The following is a 27,512-nucleotide window of genomic DNA, read 5'->3' as shown; positions in this document are numbered from 1 at the left end:
GGGGAGTTTGGATCTGTCCATGGGGCCTCCATGACCTTTCCTTGTACAGGTTGTGTTAGTTTCCCCTGTATTGTGTACTGTCTGACCCTTCACCCAAGATATACATATATGTTTTTTAAAAATATTTTTTGTTGTTGAAAATAATACACAGCAGAACATACACCCGTCCAACAATTTCTGCATGCACAATTCAGTGACATTATTTGCATTCTTCAAGTTGTACAAATACTTTTTTATATTCTTAACAATGCCTAGAACAATGCAATGTGTGTTATGGACATCTTTGTTGAATAAATGAATTAAAAAAAATTAAACTGTACACTTAAGACTAGTGCATTTTTGTATGTGATGTGTGCTCTACCTCAATTAAAACAAACAAAAAAAAAGATCCCAGTTGGATGTTGCTGAGAGGTGGAGTTAGCAGAGGCCGAGGCATGGCCATCTGATTAGATGGTTGGGATTTGTGTGCTTCACGTGACCAGGAAGGGATGGGTTTTGACCCCTTGTTGAATTAAGAGAATTCAAAGAAGTGGCCTAGGGGTGTGTAGCAAGGGAAGTGAATAGTCTAGGGTGTGGGTGCATCAGGAAGCTCGACCCAGCAAAAAGGCCTGATGACATCTACACATTAGCTCCAAGTGTCCCAAGCATTTCGCTGCTGCTCCTCCTGTTGTGCCACGGAATAGTCATCCTGTGGATGTGGCTGGGCAGGGAACTCTGCGTTCTGGGCTGCTGACATCACTCCTATTGAATCCACCTTCTAAAGGTTTGAAATTAGACCTTTTGCTTTCATCTTTTGTTATTTCTTGCTAATAACTGTTTGTCCTCACATACATATGTATTTTAAGTAAATTGTCAGATATCAAACTGCATGAACTTTTTTTTTCCTTTGCAAGTACCTATTTGGCCCTCATTCTTGAAAGATAGTTTAAAGACAATTTTTTTTTAAATTGTGCTTTAGATGAAGGTTTACAGAGCAAATTAATTTCTCATTAAACAGTTAATACACAAATTGTTTTGTGACGTTGGTTGCCAACCCCACGACGTGTCAACACACTCCCTTTTTTGACCTTGAGTTCCTCATTACCAGCTTTCGTGTCCCCTCTTGCCTTCTTGTCCTCTCGTCCTTGCCCCTGGGCTGGTGTGCCCATTTAGTCTCATTGTATTTTATGGGCCTGTCTAATCTTTGACTGAAGGATGAGCCTCAGGAGTGACTTCAGTACTGAGTTTAAAGGGCATCTGGGGGCCATATTCTTGAGGTTTCACCAGTCTCTGTCAGACCAGTAAGTCTGGTCTTTTTTTTGTAGGTTAGAATTTTGTTCTACATCTTTCTCCAGCTCTGTCCGGGACCCGCTATTGTGATCCCTGTTAGAGAAGTTGGTGGTGATAGCTTGGTACCATCTAGTTGTGCTGAACTCCGTCTGGTAGAGGCTTTGGTAGTTGTGGCCTGTTAGTCCTTTGGACTAATCTCTTGAAAGATAGTTTTGCTGGGTATACAATTTTAAGTTGGCAGTTATTGGCTGTTAGCAAATTGAGCCTATCTTTCCACGGTCTTTTTACTTCTGTTTTGCTGCTGAGAAGTCAGCTGTCAGTCTGATTGACATTTGTTTCCAATTCATTAGGTCTAGGGTGGGCCTTGAGTCTCTACAGTAGTAACAAGTTCCTGATGATGCTGAAGCCACTGGTCTGCAGACCAGATTTTTCGTAGCTCTGGTTTAGTGGACTCCCAATGTTTTTTCATTGAGATAAAATTCACATAACATAAAATTCACCATTTTAACCATTTCAGAGTGTCCAGTTAGGTGGCTTTTAGTATGTGCACAATGTTGTGCTTCCACCACCACTGTCTAATTCAGAACATTTTCATCATTCCAAAAAGAAACCCTGTACTTACTAAGCACTCACTTCCCATTCCAACCCTCTCCCTACCCCTAAAAAAACAAACAAACAAACCCATTTCCATCAAGCCAATTCTGACTTATAATGACCTTATAGGACAGAGTAGAACTGCCCATTAGGGTTTCCAAAGAGTGATTGGTGGATTTGAACTGCCGACCTTTTGGTTAGTAGCCTAGCACTTTAACCACTGTGCCACCAGGGCTGCCTCCCCACCTCTGGCAACCACTAATCTACTTTGTCTCATTCTGTCTATTCTGGACATTTCATATAAATGGAATCATGCAGTATGTGACCTTTTGTGTCTGGCTTCTTTCACGTGGCATGTTTGTGACATTCATCCTTGTTGGAGCATGGATCAGCACTTCATTCCTTTCAGTGGCCGAATAACTTTCCATTGTATGGATACACCATGTATGGTGTATCCATTTTTCAGTGAATGGACATTTGGGTTGTTTTCATGTATAAACATTTTTATTAGAATTGTTTTTGCTTATCAAGAAGAAGAAACACAAGGGCGTGTGTATGTTTGTTTAGATTAGAAGTAAGTATGCAGTAGCAATCATTCATTTGAAATATAACTATGTACATCCTACCAGATGTAGGGGCCTGTGTGTTGTACTGTGAGAGTGATAAAGATGTTGAGTTTTTATCTCAAGGATTGAGGTAGGGGAGTTGATGAGCAGTGTCGGTACCAAACAATATTGGCAGTTGAGTCTGAATTGCTCTGCTAGTGATTGGCTGTGTGTGACATGTGAGCTATTTATTTAAACGGTATGAGCCTCAGTTTCCCCATCTGTAAAATTAGGGTAGTAACAGACCTCTCCTCCTAAGGATTCTGTGATGCCTGGCCCAGGAAGAGCTTGGCCAAGTGTGGAAGACAGAATAATGGCCACCAAAGATGTCCACATCCTAATTCCCAGAACCTTACATGGCAAAATGGACTTGGCTGTTGTGATTAAGTTAAGGATCTTGAGATGGCGTGGGGGTGCCCCGGTGTAATCACAAGGATCCTCATAAGGGAAAGAGGAAGGCAGAAGTTTGACTGATGCTGTGGCTGGAATGGGGCCACGAGCCGAGGAATGCAGGTGGCTTCTAGAAGCTGGAAGAGGCAAGGAAGTGGATTCTTCCCTAGAGCCTCCAGAAGGAATGCGGCCCTGCCACATCCTGATCTTAGCCCCATATATTTCTGGCCCCCAGAACTGTGAGATAATACATTTTTATTGTTTTATTAAGTCATTAAGTTTGTAGTAATTGGTTACCGCAGCAACAGGAAACTCCTGCACCAAGCACCTGGCACACAGTGAGCAATCTGAAAACCTTAGCCATGAGGATACTCTTGTGACAGATGGGGACACTGAGGCAATGAGCAGAGAAGTGACTCACCAAAGCCACTTGGTAAGAGAGGGCAGAGCCAGAGTTACAACTCAGGGAACATTTGTTCCTTCGGCACATGATTGTTGAGGGAATTCCCATCCATCTGTCCGTCCACCCATCAGGAATGTATTGCCGGCCTAGCCAGTAACTAGTTGCCGTTGAGTCAACTCCAACTCACGATGAGCCCCATGTATGTCAGAGTAACTGTGCTCCATAGGGTTTTCAGTGGCTGATGTTTTGGGAAGTAGATTACCAGACCTTTCTTCTAAGGCACCTCTGGGCAGACTTGAACCACGAACCTTTTGGTTAGCAGCCAAGTGTGTTAAATGTTTGAACCACCCAGGGACTCTCTATTATTAGCTGACATATATGGAGTGTTTGCTGTGTGCCAGGCACTATTCTAGAGACTTTGTATGCTTTCCTCACTTAATCTTCACAGGAACTTTATGAGGTAGAAGTTGTTACTGCCCCCATTTTACAAGCTAGGGAACTGAGGCACAAGAGGTGAAATGAAGCCGTTTGCTCCAGGATCAGTAAGTAAGTAAGCCAGGCTGGGAAGGGCCAGGCACTATTCTTACACTGAGGACACAGCAGGGAATGGCTCAGATACTGTCCTTGCCCCCATGGAGCTTAAAAATGTAGTGGGGAAAAATAAGTTCCCAAAACATCTTGGAACATGGATGAACCTAAAGGACATTATCTTGAGTGAAATAAGTCTATCACAAAAAAACAAATACTCTATGTTCTCACTTTTATGAACTGACATGAACAAGTAAATAATACATAAACTAATATTCATTAGAGAACACTGGAGAAGGCCATCATGCTTGGTAAAGTAGAGGGTCAGCAAAAAAGAAGACCCTCAATGAGATGGATTGACACAGTGGTTGCAACAAAGGGCTCAAGCATAACAACGATTGTGAGGATGGTGCAGGACCTGGCAGTGTTTCATTCTGTTGTACATAGGGTTGCTATAAGTGGGAACTGACTCAGCGGCACCTAACAACAACAACGACAATATTCATTGATGGTTACCAGATAGTAGACACTTGTTATTTCTGGTGATGGGGGAGGTAACACCAAATGGGGTGAAGTGTACACGGCTTGATGAAGGTGAATGATATCACTAAAAAGTACACAAGGAAAAAGGACCTGTTGGTAATTGCTATGTCATATATAATTTTGAAACAACAGCAAAAACTACCAAAAAATATATGTGTAGGTATATGTATGTAAGCATGTATGTGTATAGGTATGTATTTGTGTGTGTATGTGTAGCTGTATGTATATGTATATGCATCTGTATGACCGTATGCACATGTATTCATATATATATAAAATAAAGCACATAGGGGGCACAGTTATGGATACTTCTTAGACATAATCAAACACCTCATGGAATTAGATTTCTGGGTTTGAAGGATTAGGACCATAGTCTCATGGGACATCTTGGTCAGTCGGAATAATAAAGTTCATAAAGTTTATGTTCCACATAAACTAGTTTGGTGAGTAGTGTCTGGGATCTTAAAAGCGTGTGAGTGGCCATCTAAGATACAACTATTGGTCTCTACTCATCCGGAGCAAAAGAGAAAGAAGGAAACCAAAGACTCAGAGAAGAAACTAGTCTACAGGACAGATAGTCTACATGAACCATGGCCTCATCTACCCTGAGACCAGAAGAACTAAATGGTGCCCGGCTCTGGGTAACACTACTGACCATTCTAATCAGGGCCACAGTAGAGGCACCCTGATAGAATGGGAGAAAAATGTGGAAAAGAACCTCAAGTTCCTTAAAAAACAAAAACAAAAACCCAGATCTACTTGACTGGTTGAGACTGTAGGACTCCCTGAGACTATTGCCCTGAGATACTCTTTAAGCTTTGAACCAAAACTAACCCCTGAGGTCACCATGTAGCTAAATAACAAATTGGCTCACAAAATAATGAATATCAATCACCTGTGAGTACTGTGCTCTTTTGAAAAATCACCTATATGAGACCAAACGGTTAATAATTACTTTAAAATAAAGATGAGAATGTAAGAGGGCAGGGAAACTAGATGAACGGAAAACAGAAAAACCGGAACAGAAATAATGAGAATGTTCACGCATTGTAAAGCGTGTAACCAATGTCGCTGAACAGCTTGTGAAGGAATTGTTGAATGGGGACCTAAACTTCTGTGTAAACCTTCACCGAAAACACAATAAAATATTATTTAAAAAATGAAATGAAAGGGTCAGGAAAAGTGTAGTGGGAAGACAAGCCAGACACTGAAATGTCACTGTATTACAAGTCTATAATATCAGGTGGTGATGACGAAGAAAAATAAAGCAGGGTTAGGGGATAGGGAGTAGTACTGTGTAGGAGGCAAGGGAGGCTACTGTGGTTGGTCAGGGAAGAGGTGACTTTGGGCAGAGACCCACAGTGGAAGGAGCCAGCCTTGAGAAGTGTGGGGGAATGGTGTTCCAGGCAGGCAGAATGGCAAGTGCAAAGGCCCTGAGGTGGGAAGGAGCCAGCTTGTTCTCAGACTGAAGGAAGGGGGAGTCACCGTGAGGCCGACTGGGCTCAGCCCTGGAAAGGCCTTTCCCTCAGCATCGCCTCCAGCATGTTCCGTGCTTGGTGGAGGAGCACATATGGATGCTGCAGCCAGCCTGCCTGGGTTCCGGTCCCAGCTGTGCCACTCACCAGCTGTGTGACCTTGGGGAAGTTACCTAACCACTTCTGCCTCATATGGCAGATGCTCATGTATAAAATGTAGATAATAACAGTGTCTGCCCTGCAGAGTGGTTGTGAAGAGAGTAGATACATTTGGAGCACTCAGATGTGTTCTTGGGTAAAAAATCACAAAGTTTAGTGGAGAAAAAAGCAAGGTTTTATTCAGCATATATGCAAAGAGGCAAAAGCAGGAAACGGACAAGCATGCTGCCAGAGCCACGTCTGCCCGAGTCCAGTGAAATATCGCAGAATAAGCAAAAGTTGGAAAACAGACAACCATGCTGCCAGAGCCATGTCTGCCCGAGTCCAAGGAACGTGACAGAGCCTTCAGTATATGTTAACATTACACATGGGCAAAACCATGGAAAGCTTTACCTTTTCACAGATTGGCTAAACACTGCCAAATACCGTGATTCTACATTTTGAATTGTCTGTCTTAATAATCATTGGTTCAGGTTTCAGTAATGACAGTCAGGAGGTCTTCACTGGTCCAACAAATCTTACTATTCACTAAATGCTGATAAAAGAAGATTAAGAGTAGAAAGTATGTGAGTCTTTAGTGCTTTGTTTTATGAGTTACTTATGTGAAAGATTCCCTAAAAGGTGTTTTCCAAGATTGTCCTAGCTATTGTCTTTATACCTCAGGGCCCAGTTGATGTGTCCTTGTGAGTCTTTGTGAGTCCAGCTCCAGCTGGGTCACATTCTTTATGCTCAAGGACAGGGAATAATGGCTCCAGTGTTACCTCCTAAATCAGGTGTCAGCTGCAGTGATGGTGGTGGTGGTTATTCTGTGTCAGCTCAACTTCCTTCACAAGGAGGGTTATTATGACACCCCTTCCTTTTCATATGTGAGGAAACTGGTGATCAGAGAGGTTGATTATGTCACCCAGGGTTGCACAGCTCGGACATGGCAGGGATGCTGGATTTGAACTCAGGCTTGCTTCACTCCCAGGTGCAGGCCCCTGCCTCCCACGTAGGGATCTTCCCATTTGTAGCAGTGTGCAGGTGATGTCTGGGGGACCTCCTGCCTGGGAAATTATAGAGCAGATGGGAGCGTCAGGTGGTAAGGGGTGAGCTTGTGGGGTGGTGGGTTAGGGACCTTTGAGGGTGTGATATAACTCAGTGTTTAGAATCCTGATAAGAGAGCCCCCCATGCTGGAGGGCAGGAGATTTGCCCCTGCCCATCCTAACTGCCCCCACCCCAGCACCGCTTTCCACGTCTCCGTGACAGATCCTTTGGGGAAGCCCTCCTAGAGGTAGCTCTTTCCTTCTTTCAACAAATAATTATCAAGCATTGACTAATAATGTCTCCCACGTGACAGGGGTCGAGTGCCTACTACATGCCACCCCCCTGTGGCCACAGTGCTCATGTGCATGATCTGATGTATTTCTCACAACAGCCCTGTAGAGTAGCTGTGCTGATCACCCCCAGTTTACAGATGAGGAAACTGAGGCTCTGAGAGGTTAGTTGACAAGGCCATATGGCTAGTGTGTGGCTGGTCTGGGATTCAAACCCAGGATTTAGTGATGAGCAAACCCAGACAGGGACCCTGCCCTTAGGGGCCTTCCGCTGAGTCTTCTGCAGTTGGGGGCAGGGGCAGCAGATGTGACATTTGTCTACATGATTATTTGCACAAACACATACCTCTGGTAAGTGCTGCCAAGGAGAGCTTGGTGGCTTGTTGTAAGGGGATCTGGTAGAATCTGGGGGGGTTGGTGAAAGGGGGTAGTGGGTAGAGTTTTTTGCATTCATTCAGAATTTTTCATGAGCTCCAACTCTGGGCCAGGCCCTGTGCTGGGTGCCAGGGACACAGTGGCACTACTCAGCCCTGGCCCCCCACTGTCACAAAGTTGACATTTCAAGGGGACGTGGGGCCCAGAAGGGGCTCATCAGTCTCTGGAGGTCCCAAGGACAGAGCAGGCATTGACAGTGGGCTGTCCTCTCCCCGCAGCTGGAGAAGGAGGAACAGATACACAGCGTGGACATCGGGAACGACGGCTCCGCCTTCGTGGAGGTGCTGGTGGGCAGCTCTGCCGGCGGGGGTGGAGAGCAAGACTACGAGGTAAGCAGATGGCCCCAGCTGTTTTCCTTGGGGCCTCAGGCTAAGTCATACCTGCGCCCTGCCCTCTTGAGCACCCAAGAACAGACACAGGGCAACCAGCGCATGTCAAGGAAGAAACTGAGGTTGTGCAAACAACTAGAGACCCTTGTTTGTTCCTCTGTCCAGTCACTGCTTGAGAGAAAACCTGCTTTGCTCGGGTCTCAGAGGCTCTCAGGAATGCCACGGCAAAGTGAGATTCTGCATTGATTGGGGATGGCTCTGTTAGTCACTTTATTTGCAACAGAATTTTGCAAGGAGTGCCTTTAGCTGCACTCTGAACGTGAAGGGACTCAGCGCAGTCCGCTTTTTACTGGTGGAGTGAATTGGACCTGGCTTTGGGGGGTCGTAGTTAGCCAGCTGGTTAATCAGTGAAATGTTGGTGGGTGAAAATAAGCCCAGTGATCATCCCAGTTTTCAAGTCTAAGTGAACAAACCCAGTTTTCTACAAGATACATTTTTTTCCTTGCAGTGAAAAACTGCTTTTAATTGAAGTGTATTTGACATATAATAAGATGCATAGATCTTAATGTACAGTTCTTAATGTACCATAAAACCAAAAAAACCTGTTGCCATCAAGTCGATTCTGACTCATGGCAACCCCATGTGTTACAGAGTAGAACTGCTCCATAGAGTTTTCTTGGCTGTAATCTTTATGGAAGCAGATTGCCAGGTGTTTCTTCCACAGCAGTGCTAGGTAGGTTTCAACCACCCACTATTAGGTTAGTAGTCGAGCACAAACTGTTTGCATCACCCAGGGACCATTGACATACGTATCTAAAACCAAACCCATTGCCATCGAGTCGATTCCGACTTATAGCGACCCTATAGGACAGAGTAGAACTGCCTCAATAGGGTTTCCAAGGAGCAGCTGGTGGAGTCAAACTGCCAACCTTTTGGTTAGTAGCCATAGCTTTTAACCACTGCACCACCAGGGCTCAGCTCGTGCAGTTAGCTCTCAAATCAAGACATAGAACATTTCCAGCACTCCTGAAAGTTCCCTCATGCCCCCTTGCAGTCTGTCTCCCACCCCCAGCTCAAGGCAGTCCATTTTCTGTCACTATAGTTCTGCTAGTCCTAGAATTTCATATCAATGTAATCATACAGTATGTACTCTTTTTTTGTGTCTGGCTTCTTTTTTTTTTTTTAATTTATTTTGTTGAGAACATATACAGCAAAACATACACCAATTCAACAGTTTCTGCATGTATAATTTAGTGACATTGATTACATTCTTTGAGTTGTGCAACCATTCTCCACCTCACCTTCTGTGTTGCTCCTCCCCCAGTAACATAAATTTACTGCCACCTAAGGTCCTTATCTAATCTTTTGAGTTGCTGTTGTCAATTTGATCCCATATCGGTAGATCTTAAAAGAGCACAGTGATCAAGGCAGATGTTCTTTACTAGTTAAGCTAAAGTATTGTGTGGTTTTTAAGAAGACTTCAGGGGATATTTTTGGTTTAAGGTTTAAGGATTATCTCAGGGCAATAGTTTTGGGGGTTCATCCAGCCTCCATGGCTCCAGAAAAATCTGGATTCTATGAGAATTTTAAATTCTGTTCTACATCTTCCCCCTTTTGATCAGGAGTCTTCTACAGACTCTTTAATTACAATTTTCAGTAATGGTAGTCAGGCACCATCCACTTCTTCTAGTCTCATGGCAGAGAAGACAGTTGTTCGTGGAGACAGTTGGCCACACATCCATTTCCTCCTCCTATTCCTCGGTCTGGTTTCTTTCATTCAATCTAACCGTTTTGAGATTCTTTCATGTTGTGCATATGTCAGGGGTCCCTTCCATTTTATTGCTGAGTAGTGTTCCATTGTGTGAATATACCACAATTTCTTTATCTATTCTCCTTTTGATGGACATCTGGACTGTTTCTAGTTTTTTACTATTATGAATAAAGCTGCTGTTAATGTTCTTGTACAGGTCTCAGTGTAGCAATACATTTTCATTTCTTTTGAGTAAATACCTACAAGGGAAATTGTAGAGTCATAGGGTAGATAGGTGTTTTAACTTTATTAGAAACTGCCAAACAGTTTTCCAAGGTGATTGTAAATCTCATGGTGTCAGAGGTCCTCTAACTTCAGGGGGATAATGAGAATCAAGATTAGCCCAAAGCTGATTCCTATGAGGTAGCGGTCAGACATACCTCCCTTCTCCAACCTTTTCACCAATTCTGACACTGGCTGTCCCTCCTACGGCATTCTCTACTTCTCTGCTGAGTTTGATAACTCGTTGCAATGGCACACAAAACTCATAGATCGTACTCATGATTATGTGGTTTATTAGGGAAGTGACAGGCTACAGCTCAGGATCAGGATCAACTTGGAAGTAACAGGAACAACTCAGGAGAGAGGGTACGGTTTGCCAGTCAGGACGGCTTTCAACCAAGACTTCTCTCAGCTTCTCCTCAGCTGTGCCTACAGGCAGGCCGCACTTCTCGACTCTGCTCGTAGGCTGGGCCTCGCTAAGGCCTTTGCTGCTGGCCCCTGCTTGGGCCTGGCCTGGCCTCTGCTGCCAGCCCGCACTTAGGCCTGACATCTGCTCCCGGGCCCTGCTAAGGCAAGAGTTACAGCTCTTTCACCTCCATTGTCAAGTGCCTAGAGGCACCTCACTCTACCAGCAAGCCTCCTGCCCTAAGGCACTCAGCTCTCTTGTTCTGTGAGTCAGCGAGCCCACTGCAGCCGCTTCACTTCATGGGCCGGGAGCCCACCACAGTTATCTTGTGCCAGTCTCCTAGTTCTCACCACTCGTGCTCTCTTGTGCCATCTAGTGCCGTCTCCAGTGTACAATTCTCTCTGTCTCCTGGGTCTAGGAGGTTCTCAATGCAGAGACCCTGAGTCCAAAAGATGTGTTCTGCTCCTGGCTCTTCTTCTTGATGGTAGTGAGGTTCCCCCCAGCCTCTGTGGGATTGGTCCTTTTATAGGCCTACTCCTCCCACCAAGACAACAAATTGACAAATTGCCTTGGTAGGCCACAGTCACCTAATTTGCATAGTAAACTGTCCAATCTCTTTGCAAGATTGTGGCCTACCAAATCATTTTGGCAGAACTACAAAACCAGGGCCAAAAAGGCCATATATAAAGAGAAACCCATTGCACTGCAGTGGTTGTGATTTTTTATGCCCTAGTTGCTCTCCATCCTTGCTTATACGTGGTAGTCAGGATCAGTCACACTAGCCAAGATGGTAACTCCTTTCATTGCCTGTTGGTCCGGAGGCATGAGGAGCCCAAAGTCACCAGGTGGCATTCTTAACTTTCAGTTCAGAAGAATCTGTGTTGTGTTTCCAGGTGGGAGCATTCCTCCCTTTGGAACTAAGACCTCTAGACTTGCAGAGCATAAAGTTGTGGGGACAGGAAGTAAAAATTTTGTGAGTGGGTCACTAGCAGTAATAGTGAGTGGTGCCACTACCATTTCCACCCCTCGATTTCTGGAACCATGAATCTGGGCTATAGGAGAAATAGCACCCATATATTGGATGCTGGTTTAGAGTATATACATCCTCCTGGAGAACATTGCCCCAATCCTACAAAGTATTGCCACATAGCTGGCACTGTAATTGTGTCTTTAGGAGGCCATTCCATCATTCTGTCAAGCCAGCTGCTTCAGGATGATGGGGAACATGGTAAGACCAGTGAATTCCATGAGCATGAGCCCACTGTCACACTTCATTTGCTGTGAAGTGAGTCCCTTGATCTGAGGCAATGCTGTGTAGCATACGATTACAGAAGATAAGGCATTCTGAGTCCACAGATGGTAGTTATAGCAGAGTATTGCGTGCAGGGAAGGCAAATCCGTATCCAGAGTAAGTGTCTATCCTAGTAAGAACACAACGCTGCCCTTTCCATGATGGTAGCGGTCCAATGTAGTCAACCAGCCACCAGGTTGCTGGCTGATCACCTCGAGGAATGGTGCCATATCAGGACTCAGTGTTGGTCTCTGCTGCTGGCAGATTGGGCACTCAGCAGTGGCTATAACCAAGTCGGCCTTGGTGAGTGGAAGTCCATGTTGCTGAGCCCATGCATAATCTCCATCCCTGCCACCATGGTCACTTTGCTCATGAACCTATTGGGTAATGATGGGAGTGGCTGGGGAAAGATGACTGGTTTCCACAGAACACATCATCCTATCCAGTTGGTTGTTCAAATCCTCCTCTGCTGAGGTTATCCTTTGGTGAGCGTTCACATGAGACACAAATATCTTCACTTCTTTGGTCCATTATGATAGGTCTGTCCACATACCTCTTCCCCATACCTCCTTGTCACCAGTTTTCCAATCCTGTTCCTTCCAAGTCCCTGACCATCCAGGCAAACCATTGGTGACAGCCTGTGAATCAGTATACAATTGCACATCTGGCCATTTCTTCTTCCAAGCAAAGTGAACAACCCAGTGCACTGCTCTGAGTTCTGCCAATTGGGAGGATTTCCCTTCACCACTGTCCTTCAGGGAGGTACCAGAAAGGGGCTATAGTGCTGCCACTTTCCACTTTCACATGGTGCCTGCATATCGCTCAGAACTATCTGTAAACCAGGTACGAGTTTTTCTTCCTTAGTCAACTGATCATAAGGAGCTTCCCGTGAAGATAGAGGTGCAGACTGAGAGTGAGCAGGTAATCTGACAAGAGTGGAGACCAGGGGCATTTGGGCCACTTCCTCATGCAACTTACTTATCGGTCCTGCTCAGGCCCGATCTTGTATATACCACTTCCATTTAATGATGGAGTGCTGCTGTGGACATTTGACTTTCTGACTCTGTGGGTCAGACAACACCTAGATTATGACGGGCACCTCAGGTCCTGTGGTGACTTGGTGGCCCATGGTTAAGCATTCAGTCTCTACTAAGGCCCAGTAACAAGCCAAAAGCTGTTTCTCAAAAGGAGAGGATGGCAGGGCTTTACTCCAGAATCCTAAGGGTCTCCATTGTGATTAACCAATAGTGGCCTGCCAAAGACTCCCAGTAGCATCTCTATCTGCCACTGATACTTCAAGCACCATTGGATCAGCTGGATCATATGGTCGAAGTGGCAGAGTGGCTTTCACAGCAGCCTGAACCTGTTGCAGAACTTGCTGTTGTTCTGGGTCCCACTCAAAAGTAGCAACTTTTTGAGTCACTTGATAAATAAACCAGAGTAGCACACCCAAATGAGGGATATGTTGCCCCCAAAATCCAGAGAAGCCCACCAGGCATTGTGCCTCCTTTTTAGTTGTAGGAGGGGCCAGATGTAACAACTTATCCTTCAGTTTAGAAGGAATATCTCAACATGCCCCACAGCAGTGGACCCTTAGAAATTTCACTGAGGTGGAAGGAGCCTGAATTTTTGTCAGGTTAATTTCCCACCCTCTCTCAAGTAAATATCTTACCAGTAAGTCTAGAGTCATTGGTACTTCCTCCTTGTTAGGTACAGTCAGCATAATGTTATCAATGTAATGGACCGGTGTGATGTCTTCTGGAAAGGAAGGTGATCAAGGTCCCTGCAGACTAAATCATGACTTAGGGCTGGAGAGTTGATGTATGCTTGAGGTGGGACAGTGAAGGTATATTCCTGGCCTTGCCAGCTGAAGGCAAACTGCTTCTGCTGTTCCTTGAAATTGGAATTGAGAAAAAGGCATTAGCCAGATGTAGCTGCATACCATGTACTGGTGCAATTGGAGTGACCATGTGATTAAGTTTACAATAATCCACTGTCATTCTCCAAGATCCGTCTGTTTTTTGCACATGCCAGATAGGTGAGTTGAATGGGGATGTGGTGGGAATCACCAACCCTGCATTTTTCAAGTCCTGGACGGTGGCAGTAATCTCTGCAGTCCCTCTGGGAATGTGGTACCCCTTTTGGTTTACTATTTTCCTAGGTAGGGGCAGTTCTAATGGCTTCCACTAGGCTTTTCCTACCACAATAGCCCTTACTTCACATGTCAGGGATCCAGTGTGGGGGTTCTGCCACTTGCTAAGTATTTATCTTCCAATTATGTATTCTGGAACTGGGGAAATCACTAAAGGATGGTGGGTTCAGGGACCCACCAGACCTACTGTGAGACAGACATGAGCTAAGACTCCATTAATAACCTGACCTCCATATGACCCCACTGTGAGTGTTGGGCCACAGTGACATTTTGGGTCTCCTGAAATTAGTGTCAGTTCAGAGCCAGTATCCAATAAGCCCTGGAAAGTCTGGTTATTTTCTTTTCCCCCAATGAACAGCTACTCTTGTAAAAGGCTGTAGATCCCTTTGGGGAAGGCTGGGAGAAAGATTAACAGTGTAAATTTTTGGCAGTGCAGTGGGGTTCTTCATCAAGGGGACCCAGCCTCCCCTTCATTTAAGGGGCTGTGGGTTTGTAAACTGGCTCAAGTCTGGGATTTGATTGAAGAGCTGTGACACTCTATTCTGGCGATTCGAATTAGATAGACTGCTGTTCACTTGACCTAGAATTCTTCTGCTTGTACAGTAAATATTTAGTAGATTTCCCATCTGTTTGACTCCTAGGGACACCATGACTAAGTAGCCAATGTCATAAGTCCATATGAGTCAGACTGTTCTGATTACTGCTTTGACTCCACCGTCCATTATGGTAACCATGCTCACCTTTGTCAATAGAGTGCTACCACTTGGCCCCTACCACCACGGGGTCTGATCAGCCCCATTGTAGTTAGATGTCTTAATTCAGTTAGGGCAGTTCCCACTGTCAGATCTGACGTACATAAAATAGCAATCACAGCAGTCTTCAAGGGTGCTGGGGCTCCCTTCACAAATTTGTTCCTCACAGTTGTAATAAAAGGTGTATCCTCTGGGCACTCCATGTGTGCGTCTGTGGGTCTAACCTGATAAATCCACTCTAACATGGCAATTTCCCTAAGCCTTTGGATGTAGCCTTCTACAGTATACCAAGGCAGGTCTGGTACTTCAACCTGCTTTAGTGTAGGCCACCATGAAATCCATGCTTCAGCAACCCAACCAAATAAACTATTAGATCCTTTCCTAACTTCTAGAGCTGAAACACTGAATGAAGAATCTGTGCATAGTGGGCCCGTATCAATAAACTCAGGCTGATCCAATTTTATGTTCCTTGCACGATTATCCCACACTCTTAATAGCCATTCCCACACATATTCCCCAGGTTTCTGTTTATACATATTGGAAAAGTCAAGCAGTTCTTTTGGAGTGTAGCGTACCTCCTCCTGGCTCACACTTTGTACTTCACCTTTTGGGGCTCACTGGGACTTAAGTCTAGTTAGAGGTCTAGAAAGAAAAATAGGTGGTGAGAGTGGGTCCTGGGTACACTCAGCAATGTCTTGTAAGTTACCTACCCGGGCTATGCCCCAGGCAATGACTCAGATGCTGCCCCAGGTGATGTCTCCGACAGACTCTTCAGACACATCTGGGTTAATCTCATCAGATGGGGGTAGGGGGATAATGTTTTTACTGGGGAGGATGGCTTAGCAGACAAACATGGAGTAATCTCTTCAGATGGGAATAAGGGGGCTAGTTTTGTTGGCAGGAGTGATTCAACAGAATTTAGGGGCTAAGTGTCCTCAGCTTTCTGATTATTGCCCATATGTCTGCATCCCAAGTTTCAGAATCCCATTTCTTCCTAATCAATGCCCTCACTTTAACTTCAGACACCGTTTCAGGTTGGGAATTCAGTTGGTGTTGTAATTCAGCCACTCTAATGATAAGACTGTGGGTATGGTTTTTGGCAATGTCAGCTCTGTTGCTACGGGAAATAAGGCAATCTTTCAGGGCACAAGTGGCAAGTTTGAGGGCTTTTATGTAGCACTTGAGCTGTGACTGAAGCCCTGAGCTCATCTCTTTATTTCACCACTTTGTGTAGCGAAAGTTGGACCAACTTTGTCTCTCTGTCGCAGTCATGAAGATAGTGTCTGTATTATTTGTTTCCTATCACTGCTGTAACAAATTACCACTACTTAGTGCCTTAAAATAACACAAATTCATTATCTAAAAGTTCTGGAGGTCAGTAGTCCAAAATCAGTCTTGGTGAACTAACATCAAGGTGGAAGCTCCAGGGAGAATGCATTTCCTTCCCTTTTCTAGAGGCTTCTTGCCTTCCTTGTCTTGTGGCCTCTTCCGTCTACAAAGCCAGCAGTCACATTACTCCTACATCTATTTCCGTTGTTAACTCCTCTGACTCTCCTGTCTCCCTCTTTCATTTATAAGAAGCCTTGTGATTACTTTGTGCCCACCTAGATAATCCAGGGTGTCATGGATTGAATTATGTCCCCCCAAAAATGTGTGTATCAATTTGGGTAGGCCAGATTCCCAGTATTGTGTGGTTGTCCTCCATTTTGTGATTGTAATTTTATGTTAAAGAGGATTAGGGTGGGATTATAACACCACCCTTACCCAGGTCACATCCCTAATCTAATGTAAAGGGAGTTTCCCTGGGGTGTGGCCTGCATCACCTTTTGTCTTACAAGAGATAAAAGGAAAGGGAAGCAAGCAGAAAGTTGGGGACCTCATACCACCAAGAAAGCAGTGCTGGGAGCAGAGCGCATCCTTTGGACCTGGGGTCCCTGCGCGGAGAAGCTCCTGGTCCGGGGAAAGATTGATGAGAAGAAGGCCGACAGAGAGAGAAAGCCTTCTCCTGGAGCTGATCGCCTGAATTTGGACTTCTAGCCTACTAGACTGTAAGAAAATAAATTTCTCTTTGTTAAAGCCATCGACTTGTGGTATTTCTGTTATAGCAGCACTTGATGAGCAAGACACAGGGTAATTTTCCTATCTCAGGATCCTTAACTTAATCACATCTGCAAAGTCCCTTTGGCCATATAAGGTAACTTATTCACAGGTCCCAGGGATTAGCACGTGGACATCTTTTGAAGGCCTTTTTTCTGCATGTGTCACCTGTGTTTTTTTCAGAAGCTTTGTTGTTTTCGCTTTTACATTTAAATCTCCTCTCTGTCTCACTTGAATTTTTGTGTATTGTGTGAAGTAAAAGACAAGGTTCATTTTTTTCTGAAATTTGTTTACTCTTTTTTTTTATTTTCATGACAATATACACACCAAGACATCCGCCAGCACAACTTCCACATTTACAATTCCATGACGTTGATAACGTTTATTGTGTTGTACCACGATTATCACTATCCTTTTCCAAAATATTCCACTACCATTAACATAAACTCAATGCCCCCTAAACAAAAACAACTCCTTTCCTCTTCTCCCCAACCCATAGTAAACAATAATCTTTGGTTTTTATATATTTGCTTATTTCATGTACTTGAGATCATGCAGGATTTATCCTTTTGCAACTGATGTCTTTTGCTCAGCATGTTTTCAAGGTTCATCCATGTAGTGGCGCGCATCAGAACTTCATTTCTCTTTACAGCTGCATAATACTCCATTGTTTGAATGAACCACATTGTGTTTCTCCATTCATCCGTTGATGGACATTTTAGTTGTTTCCACCTTTTGGCTATTGTGAAAAGTGTTGCAGTGAACTTTGGTGTACAGGTTTCTGTTTGCGTTCCTGCCTTCATTTCGTCTAAGTATACACCTAGGGTTGGGATTACTGTGTGTCTTAGTTGTCTAGTGCTGCTATAACAGAAACACCACAAGTGGGTGGCTTTAACAAACATAAATTTATTTTCTCACAGTGTAGGAGGCTAGAAATCCGAATTCAGGGCACTGGCTCTAGAGGAAGGCTTTCTGTCTCTGTTGGCTCTAGGGGAAGTTCCTTGTCTCTTTTCAGCTTGTTTCTTGGTTCCTTGTGATCGTCATGTGGCTTGGCATCTACCTTTCCCCAACTCTGCTTGCCTAATTTGCTCTTTTATATCTCAAAAGATGTTGACTTACAACATACCCTATGCTAATATTGCCACATTAACATAACAAAGAAAATCCATTCCCAAATGGGATTATGACCACAGGTATAGGAGTTAGGATATACAACACATATTTTTGGGGGAGACAGTTCAGTCCATAACACTGGATCATATAGTAATTCTATGTTCAAGGTTTTGAGGAACCACCAAACTGTTTTCCATAGTGACTGTACCATTTTACATTCCCACCAGCAATGAATGAGTATTCCAGTTTCTCCACAACCTCATCAACACTAGTTTTCTGTTTTTTTGATTGTTGCCCTTCTGTTGGCGGTGAGGTAATATCTTATTGTGGTTTTGATTTATATCTCCCTAATGGCTAATGAAGGAGCCTTGGTGGTGCAGTGGTTAAAGTGCTTGGCTGCTAACTGAAAGGTTGGCAGTTCAAACCCACCAGCCACTCTGTGGGAGAAAGATGTGTCAGTCTGCTTCTGTAAAGATTTACAGCCTTGGAAACCCTATGGGACCGTTCTGCTCTGTTCTGTAGGGTCGCTTTTGAGTTGATCTCAACAGTGACGGGTTTGGTTTGATTTGGGTTTAATGGCTAATGATGTTGAGCTTGTTTTCCTGTGCTCGTTGGCCATTTGTGTATCCTCTTTGGTGAGATGTCTGTTCAAGTCCTTTGCGCATTTTTTGATTGTTTGTTTTTTTGTTGTTAACTTGTAGAAGTTTTGTATATATATGTTGGATATTAGCCCTTTATCTGACTCATGGTTCCTGAAAATATTCTCCCAGTCAAATCTGTAGGTTGTCTTTTCACTTTGTGGATAAAGTCATTTCATGAACGAAAGTATTTAATTTTTATAAGGTTCCATCTGTTTATTTTGTCTTTTGCTGCTTGTACTTTTGTTATCATTCTGTATGTTTTCATATTTATTTATACTTTTTTTTATTGTTGTACTTTAGGTGAAAATTTACAACTCAGGTTAGTCTCTCATACAAAAATTTATACACACATTGTTATGTGACCGCAGTTGCTGTCCCTGTAACGTGACAGCACACTCCTCCTTTCCACCCCTGATTTCTTATGCCCATTCAACCAGTTCCTGACCCTCTTTGCCTTCTCATCTCACCTCTGGACAGAAGCTGCCCATTCAGTCTCATGTACATACTTGAGCTAAGGAGCACACTCTTCATGAGCATCTTTCTATGTCCCACAGTCCAGTCTAATCTTTGTCCGAAAAGTTGGCCTTGGGAATGGTTTTAGTTCTGGATTGACAGAGTCCGGGGGCCATGCTTTCTGGTGATCCTCCAGTCTCAGTCAGACCATTAAGTCTGGTCTTTTTACTAGAATTTGAGTTCTGTACCCCACTTTTCTCATGCTCCATCAGGGACTCTCTGTTGTGTTCCCTGTCAGGGCGGTCATTGGTGGTAGCCGGGCACCATCTAGTTCTTCTGGTCTCAGGCTGATGTAGTCTCGGGTTTATATGGCCCTTTTGTCTCTTGGGCTAATACTTTCCTTGTGACTTTGGTGTTCTTCATTCTCCTTTACTCCAGTTGGGAACAATCGGTGCATCTTAGATGGCCGCTCGCTAGCTTCTAAGACCCCAGATGTCACTCACCAAAGGAGGATGCAGAGCATTTTCTTAATAAACTTTGTTATGCCAGCTGACCTAGATGTTCCCTGAAAGCATGGTCCCCAGACCCCTACCCCTGCTACTCTGTCCCTCGAAGGTTTGGTTGTATTCAGGAAACTTCTTAGCTTTTGGTTTAGTCCAGTTGTGCTGACTTCCCCTGTAGTGTGTGCTGTCCTTCCCTTCACCTAAGATAATTCTTGTCTACTATCTAGTTAGTGTTTTTGTATTTTGAAAAGATCTTTTTTTTTTTTTTTTAAGACTTTTCCCATTGAATTGTTTTGGCTCTTTTGCTGAAAATTAATTGACCATATATGTGTGGGTTGGAGCCCTTGTGGTGCAGTAGTTAAGAGCTTGGCTGCCAACCAAAAGGTCAGCAGTTCGATCCACCAGCAGCTCCTTGGAAACCCTTTGGGGCAATTCTACTCTATCCTATAGGGTCACTATGAGTTGGAATCCAGTTGACGGCAACAGGTTTGGTTTGGTTTTTGTGTGGGTTTATTTTTGTATTCTCTAATCTGTTTGGTTGATATGTGTGTTTGTCTTTATGCCAGTACCACACTGTCTTTTTTTTTTTAATTGAAAATGTATTATTTTTATTATGAGAAAACAGAGTAATAACTAAAAGTAAAAAGCTAGATCCTGAAATTTGCATTATTTCACAACATAGGATTCTCTTAGAAGGTAAATATAATCAGCTACCAGTTTTTCCTAATCTGAGGTGCTTGAGGCCTTACCTAGTTTGGATGACTTGAAGGTACTTCACATTCAAAAATAATTATTTTCAAAATATTTTACAACCTAACTTAAAATCTAATATTCTTATTGTGGGGGGGGGGGTCATGATCTGCTTACTTTTACTGGTAAAAAGACAGAAAACCAATATCACACTGTCTTAATAATAAATATTGAAATAATTGTGTTGGACTTCCAACTTTATTCTTCTTCAAAACTCTCTTGGCTACTCTAGATCCTTTGCATTGTCATATAAAGTATAAAATCAACTTGTCAGTAACTTTTTAAAATTTTGACATAATTTCAGACTTACAGAAAAGTTGCAAAAATAGTACAAAGAATTCCCATATACTCTTTACCGAGATTCCTCCAAAATTTACCGACATATACATATTTTTTTCTTGAACTGAGAGTAAATTGCAAACATGATGCCCCTTTATCCCTACATACTCCAGTGGGTGTTTCCTAAACACCAAGATGTTTTCTTACTTAACCTCAGTACATTTATCAAAATTAGAAAATTAACACTGATGCAGTAGAATCATCTGATCTCAGACCTTATTCAGATCCCCTTCATTGTTTATTAGTGGTTACCAGGGGCAGGAGGGAGGGGGAAAGGGGAAAGTTATTGCTTATGGAGCACTGAGTTTCGGTGTGCAGTGATAGAAAAATTGCATTGATCAAGGGCAGGGTTGCACAGCTGATTAATGTAATTGCTCTTGATAAGTTGTACACCTGTGAAAAGTCAAATTGGTAAAAATCATTTATAGATATATTTACAATGATAGAAAAAAAGAGTAGCTACTGAGGCTGCTTATGTACAACCAAACACCTCATGGGATTTGGTTCCTTGTTTGGAGGTTCAGGGTCATGGTTTCATGGGACATCCCAGCTAAATGGCCCAAGAACGCATCCAGTTCCTTGCACAGAGCTGGGGTCCTAAAAGCTTACAAGTGGCCATCCAAGATACAACAAGCTGGGTTCCTAAAAGCTTACAAGTGGCCATCCAAGATACAACAACCATCTCTGTTTGCCTGGCTGGAAAAAGAGGGGTGCACTGGTGAGCAGGTTCAGTAACTCCATGATCTGGTTTTTCCAAATATTCCCTTGCCTCGCATTCCTGGTTGCGACTGGCCTCCGTTGCTTTGCATGGGGCTGTTGTGCGGCCACCAGGCCACCTCACACCATTTGACCCCAATAACGTTCTTTATCACAAAAGAAAATTCAGAATTATGCCTTGCATTAAGTTGTCACGTCTCTTTGGTTTGCTTTCATCTGGAAGACTTCCTACAACTTTTCTTCGTGTTTCATGCCATTGACATGACCAGTTGCTGTCAAATGGATTCCAACTCATGGCGACCCCATGTGTATCAGAGTAGAACTGTGCTCCATAGGGTTTTCTTTTTTTCCTTGTTGAACTTTAATGGGTCTCAAAATTTAGATTTTTGGTCAAGTTGTTCCGTAAGGTTTTCAATGGCTGATTTTTCAGAAGTAGATCGTTAGGCCTTTTTCAAGGTGCCTCTGGGCGGACTCGAACCTCCAGCCTTTCGGTTAGCAGCCAAGCGCGTTAATAATTCGTACCATTTAGGGACTCCCTTTTGAAGAGTAGAGGTCAGGGACTTTGTGGCATGTCACTCACTGTACAAAATGTCTGATGTTCCCTCGTGATTAAATTTAGGTTATACACCTTTAGCCAGAATACCACAGAAGGGATGTTGTGTTCTTCTCAGTGCATCATATCACGAGGCACATGCTGTTGACTTGCTTCATTACTCATGATGTTCACTTGGATCATTTGGTTAAGGTGCTGTCGGCCAGGCTTCTCTACTGTAAAATTACTATTTGCCCTTTGTAATTAATAAGTACCACGTGGGAAAATACTTTTGAGTCTATGAATTGACTTGATGGTAGCAGGTTTTTGGTTTTATATATCTTGTTACTCCTCAGACTTGCATCCACTGGTTTTCGCATCAGTTATTGATTTTTGCCCAAGTTATTGATGCTATTTTAATGATTTGTTTTAAAATTTCATCTTCTAGTTTGTTGATAGCATAATAGAAATACAATTGATTTTTGTATATTGGCTTGATATCCTTTGACCTTGCTAAAGTTACATATTCATTCTAGCCGTTCTGTGTAGATTCCTTGAGATTTTCTACATAGACAATCATGTCATTTGTGAGTGAAGACTGTTTTCTTTCTTTCCAATTTTTATGCCTTTTTTTTCTTTTTTTCTGTTTTCTCACCTTATTGCACTAACTAGTACCTCTAGAACAGTGTTAAGGAGAACTGTTGAGAGAGTGGACATCCTTGCCTTGTTACTGATCTTAGGGGGAAAGTGCGGAGTCTTTCACCATTAAGTATATGTTAGCTGTAGAATTTTTTATAAATGTCCTTTGTCAGGTCGAGGATGTTCTTTTCTATTCCTAGTTGGTTGAGAGCTTTTTTCATGAATGTGTGTTGAATTTTATCAAGTGCTTTTTCTGTTCTACAAAGTACATTTTAACAAATGAGGTTTCCTTTAACAAGCATTCGTTCTTCCTCAAGGTTATATAAGTCGACAGTCTTTGGGGCTATTTAAAAAAAAGTGCTCTGTTCTTGGCAAATAGATTTAGATCGGACTTGTACTTTATAATGACAAAAACTGAATAAGTGCAGTTTTAGGTAAAATTTTTATCATACCTGGTATGTTAATGTTTATTAACCAGTTGCCATTGAGTTGATTCTGATTCATGGTGATCCCTCGTGTGTCAGAGTAGAACTGTGCTCCATAGGGTTTTTGATAGCTGATTTTTGGAAGTAGATTGCCAGGCCTTTTTTTTCTGAGGCAACTCTGGGTGAACTCGAACCCCTAACCTTTCATTTAGCAGCCGAGTGTATTAACTATTTATACCACCCAGGGATTCTTAATGTTTATTAGCCTTTGCTTGTTTGTCTAGCAAGATGGAATGGCTACCTCAGGCCTTTATCTCCTCAGTCTTAAAACACCTATGCCTCAATCCCCCATTCTTTCAGGGTTTTTAAATTAAACTTCTGACGGAGTCTTGGGTTTCTGGTAGAATGTCTAGCCAAGACTGAATTAAAGACTCAGAGACTCGCAATGTTCAGTCTCTACCTAGAGACTAGATTTGGCTGGAAGAACCAATAGAAAAGGAAAAGGGGTGGGACAAAGGTGGGCATTGTTGATGGCCCGTACAAATCAGGTATTAGGCACATATTTTAATAATGAATACCATTTTCTACAAACAACATGTTCTTTTTTCTCTTCTAAATTCTACGAAGGAGACTCATAAGCTTTTGAGGTTAACACAGTCTAGAGATGAAAGGTTTAATTCGGAGGCTTAAAGACAATGTTAGATAAACAGTCTGACAACCAGCATTGTTGTTTCTTCACAACGAACGGAAGGAGAGTACGTTCAGGGGAAATCTGCCTTTGAGTGTATGGACAGCAGCTGCTGACCACAGTTTGCATTGCCTCAATGGTCACTTAACCAAGCCCCTTCGTTTTAGTCACTAGATGATAAATTCAGTTCCCTGATCAGGTCAAAGTCAGATCTTTTATAAACAAGTGTAGTCCAGACTAAAGGCACCCTGGTAGCCCAAAGGTTAAGTGCTTAGCTGGTAACCAAAAGGTTGGCAGTTTGAACCCAGCCAGTGGCTCAGCAGGAGAAAGACCTGGCGATCTGCTCCCATAAAGATTACAGCCTGGGAAACCCTATGGGGCAGTTCTCCTCTGTCACATGGGGTCACCATGAGTGAAAAACAACTCCATGGCACCTGACAACAGCATAGTTCAGGCCAGGGAGATGGCTTCCCTTCTGTAGAATTTTCTTGGTCTCTTGTTGTTTCCTTTTCACAATCAGAGCTGGGCACAAAGAGGCATATAGTTATAGTCTCCATTGTTCTCAGCAAAAGGTTTTATTTTCTAATCTCACAGCACGTCAGTTAGACAAGCGAAGACTAACCAAGTAGCAGAATATACCCAACGAAAAGCAGCTTACTGCATAACAACATTTATTGTTTCTTTAGGAGGGAAGTTACCATTATGCAGACCCAGAGTCGATCTGGCAGTTTAACAAAGTCAGGCTGCTGAGTCAGTACCTCTCGATTCGCTTAGATTTGCCCTCTTGGTCACAAGAAGATTGCTGCTGCTCCATCCATTACCTAGTATTATCCAAAGCAGGAAGTGGGGGAGGAAACGGAGTGACAGAAATTCAGTGGCTCTCATCCTTCCTGTTTCTCCTTAATGAGAAAGGAAAAATTTTCCCAGAAGGCCCTAGGAGCCTCCCTCTTACATCACACTGAGCTGACCTGGATCACATGACCATCCTTAGACAGCCACTGGCAGAGGGGATGGGATTGTGGGCCTACCATGGTTTAGCCCCTGGTGTTGGGCACACAGCTATTCCACTGTTTTTCAAAACTGCCTGCTCAGTTTTGATTGTCATTTTTTCTTCCATCATACTGTCAGTATCTCCATTGATTTCTTTTAACTGTTGAACAAACTTAGCTTATTTTGTGTGTGATAATTTCAATGTATGCAAACCCCTTCTCACTCCTCCAGCCTTCGGCATCCCTTTGGTTCCCCCTATTGGTAGAGACTGCTGGGGAGCAGCTAAAAAAAAAAAAATTCCATTGCCATAGCGTGGATTCTGACGCATAGTGACCCTGTAGGACAGAGTAGAACTGCCCCATGGTGTTTCCAAGGCTGTATGTAAATCTTTACAGAAGCAGGTTACCACATCTTTCTCCCGTGGAGTGGCTGGTGGGTTCGAACCACTGACCTTTCGGTTAGCAGCCGAGCACTTTAACCACTAGAGAAGCAGAAATGTGGTTTACAGAGTCGGCCGGCTTCACAGAGGGGTGCAGAAGAGTGGGTTTGGAGCTGAGAGACGTATCTTTTTTTTTTTTTTTTAATTGTTGTAGTTTAAATGAAGTTTACATTTCAAGTTAGTCTCCCATACAAAAATTTATACATACATTATTATGGGACCCTAATTGCTCTCCCCATATTGCGACAGCACACTCCGCCTTTCCACTCCTGATTCCCCATGTCCATTCAACCAGCTCCTAACCCTCTTTGTCTTCCCATCTCACCTCCAGACAGAAGGTGTCCGTTTAGTCTCTTGTATCGGCTTGGGCCAGGAGGCACACTCCTCACGAGTATCACGTTATGTCCCACAGTCCAGTCCCCGTGAGAGACATATCTTAACAGCTAGTGCAGCTTCCCCACCTCTCTGGATTATGCTCTCTCATTTCTGTCCTCTGATAATTCCCCTGGGTTCCTGCCACTCAGCCATGCATTTCCAAAGGGTGCTTTAATATTTTGCCATTCATTGCAGACATTCTCTACTGGGAGGTTCTTTAGGGCATGTAGCCCGTCATGTTGCCAGAAATGAAAGACTATGGAAGGGTGTAGAGAAGGACTGTTTGGATCTGGAGGTGAGAAAATTCCCTCTGGGCCTGTGTCAAGGAAGGACTGGAGGCCCAGAAACCAGGCAGGAGATAGGCTCAAGCTGGATTTTCAGTGACTCCCTGTCAGCTGGAGACTACTCGGGCACCCTTTCCCTCCCCAGCCCCACTAGGTCTTAGTTAAACCAGCCAGCCCTGGTTCTCATCCACCATGCCCTGTCTTTCTTCACCAGGTCCTTCTGGTCACCTCATCTTTCATGTCCCCTTCTGAGAGCCGCAGTGGCTCAAACCCCAACCGTGTTCGCATTTTTGGGCCTGACAAGTTGGTCCGGGCAGCCGCTGAGAAGCGCTGGGACCGTGTCAAAATTGTTTGCAGCCAGCCCTACAGCAAGGTACCTCGGGCTGGGGCTAGGGGTGCAGATTCCCTGGTTCTAGGGGAGGAAGGAGCTAAGGAGGGGCCCATGTCTGAGTCCCATGAGGCAGGGAGGATGGGACAGTTGGTTTCCCCATGGGATTATGGTTCCTGAGATGAGTTTGGAATCCTGTGAGGTACGATAGTTTCCTGGAGGGAGTCTAAGAAAGGAGAACTACAGGGTCTCAAAGGGGTGAGAAATGTGGGGGTGGGGGAAGCTGACCTGTTAGACAGGTCGGTCTAGTAGTAGTTAACATCTGAGGTTCTGAGGTCAGGCCACTGGGTTCAAATCTTAGAAACATCACTTCTTAGCTGTGTGACCTTAGGCAAGTGACTTAACCTCTCTGGGCCTCAGTTTCCTGATCATTATAGGGTTCTGTAGGTTATGGGATGCTTAGCTGCAGTAACAATGAGACCCAAGTATGTAATGCACCAGAAGATAGAAGTGGCACCTGGGGAAGCTGTGGTACTTGCTGTGCATGTCGTTGTCCTGGGTGGGTGTCAGTCAGCCAGCCCCATGAGGTCATCCAGGGGCTCAGCCTCTTCCCTTTTCTGTGGCTCTGCATCCAGCCAGCAGAGGAGAAAGAGCCTGGAGCGCGGGGGACACTATGGGCCAGGCCGGAAGCGACTCCAGCACTCTCCTTCCACTCCGTAGGCAGGAGTCTGGCCTGTGGGAGTCGACTCGCGTGGACACCAAGACATCTTTGCCAGTTGTTGTGAGGGCTAAATGAGCCGATGTGTAAAGGGCTCAGGAGCCTCACTTCAGCCAAAGTTAGTACCAGTAACAGCTTGATGTTATTACCATCATCACTGTCACTGGGGCACCTCCGTAAACGTGTGTCCATGAGAAGGAAAGAGCCAGAAAGGGCTTTCCCTTAATTAAAGGAGCTTGGGGCTAGGCCTCTAGGGTCTCGGAAGGGCCACAGCCAGAGGCTCCTGATGCTCACCCCTCCTTTCGCAGGACTCCCCCTATGGCCTGAGTTTTGTTCGATTTCACAGCCCCCCCGACAAAGATGAGGCAGAGGCTTCATCCCAGGTAAGCTCTCCCTGCCACCCACTAGAGCCTTCCCTTCTCCCCACCTCTTCACCCCCACCTGCTGACAGCCCACCTGCTGCACTGACCTTGCGGGACCTTAGAAGGTAACCAAGCTTGGCCAGTTCCGAGTGAAGGAGGAGGACGAGGGTGGCAGCTCCCTGAGACCGGGGGCTCTCTTCTTCAGCCGGGTCAACAAGACATCCCCAGGTAAATGGGGAAGACCACTAGCCTGGGTCTGAGAGAGGAGGGAGCTGGGGGCCTGGACTCCTGGGTCTGAGGGTGGAGGGGGCTGGGGGCCTGGACTTCTGGGTCTGAGGGAGGAGGGAACTGGAACACTGGTGGGTTTTGGGGATCATACTTGATGTCCCATGGATAGACGCTGTAAGGTCTCAGGGCCCAGCCCCCTCATCCTTCTTCT

The 27,512-nt window shown here is 44.3% G+C and overlaps 1 protein-coding gene across 1 annotated transcript in view; it reads left to right on the top strand.

Annotated features, from left to right (window-relative positions):
- The window catches only part of XRCC1 (X-ray repair cross complementing 1), a 46,225-nt gene that overhangs the window by 8,291 nt on the left and 10,422 nt on the right, over positions 1-27,512 (top strand). The window contains 4 exon segments of the mRNA XM_004388771.2: positions 7,937-8,047; positions 25,880-26,038; positions 27,020-27,094; positions 27,196-27,376. Of these exon segments, the coding sequence (XP_004388828.1) occupies positions 7,937-8,047; positions 25,880-26,038; positions 27,020-27,094; positions 27,196-27,376 (526 nt within the window).

The sequence above is a fragment of the Trichechus manatus genome, unplaced genomic scaffold (genome assembly GCF_000243295.1).
Source record: "Trichechus manatus latirostris isolate Lorelei unplaced genomic scaffold, TriManLat1.0 scaffold00216, whole genome shotgun sequence".
NCBI classification, from domain to species: Eukaryota; Metazoa; Chordata; class Mammalia; order Sirenia; family Trichechidae; genus Trichechus; species Trichechus manatus.
The sequence above is the reverse complement of the archived record's forward strand: the minus strand, read 5'-3'. Positions and strand labels throughout refer to the sequence as shown.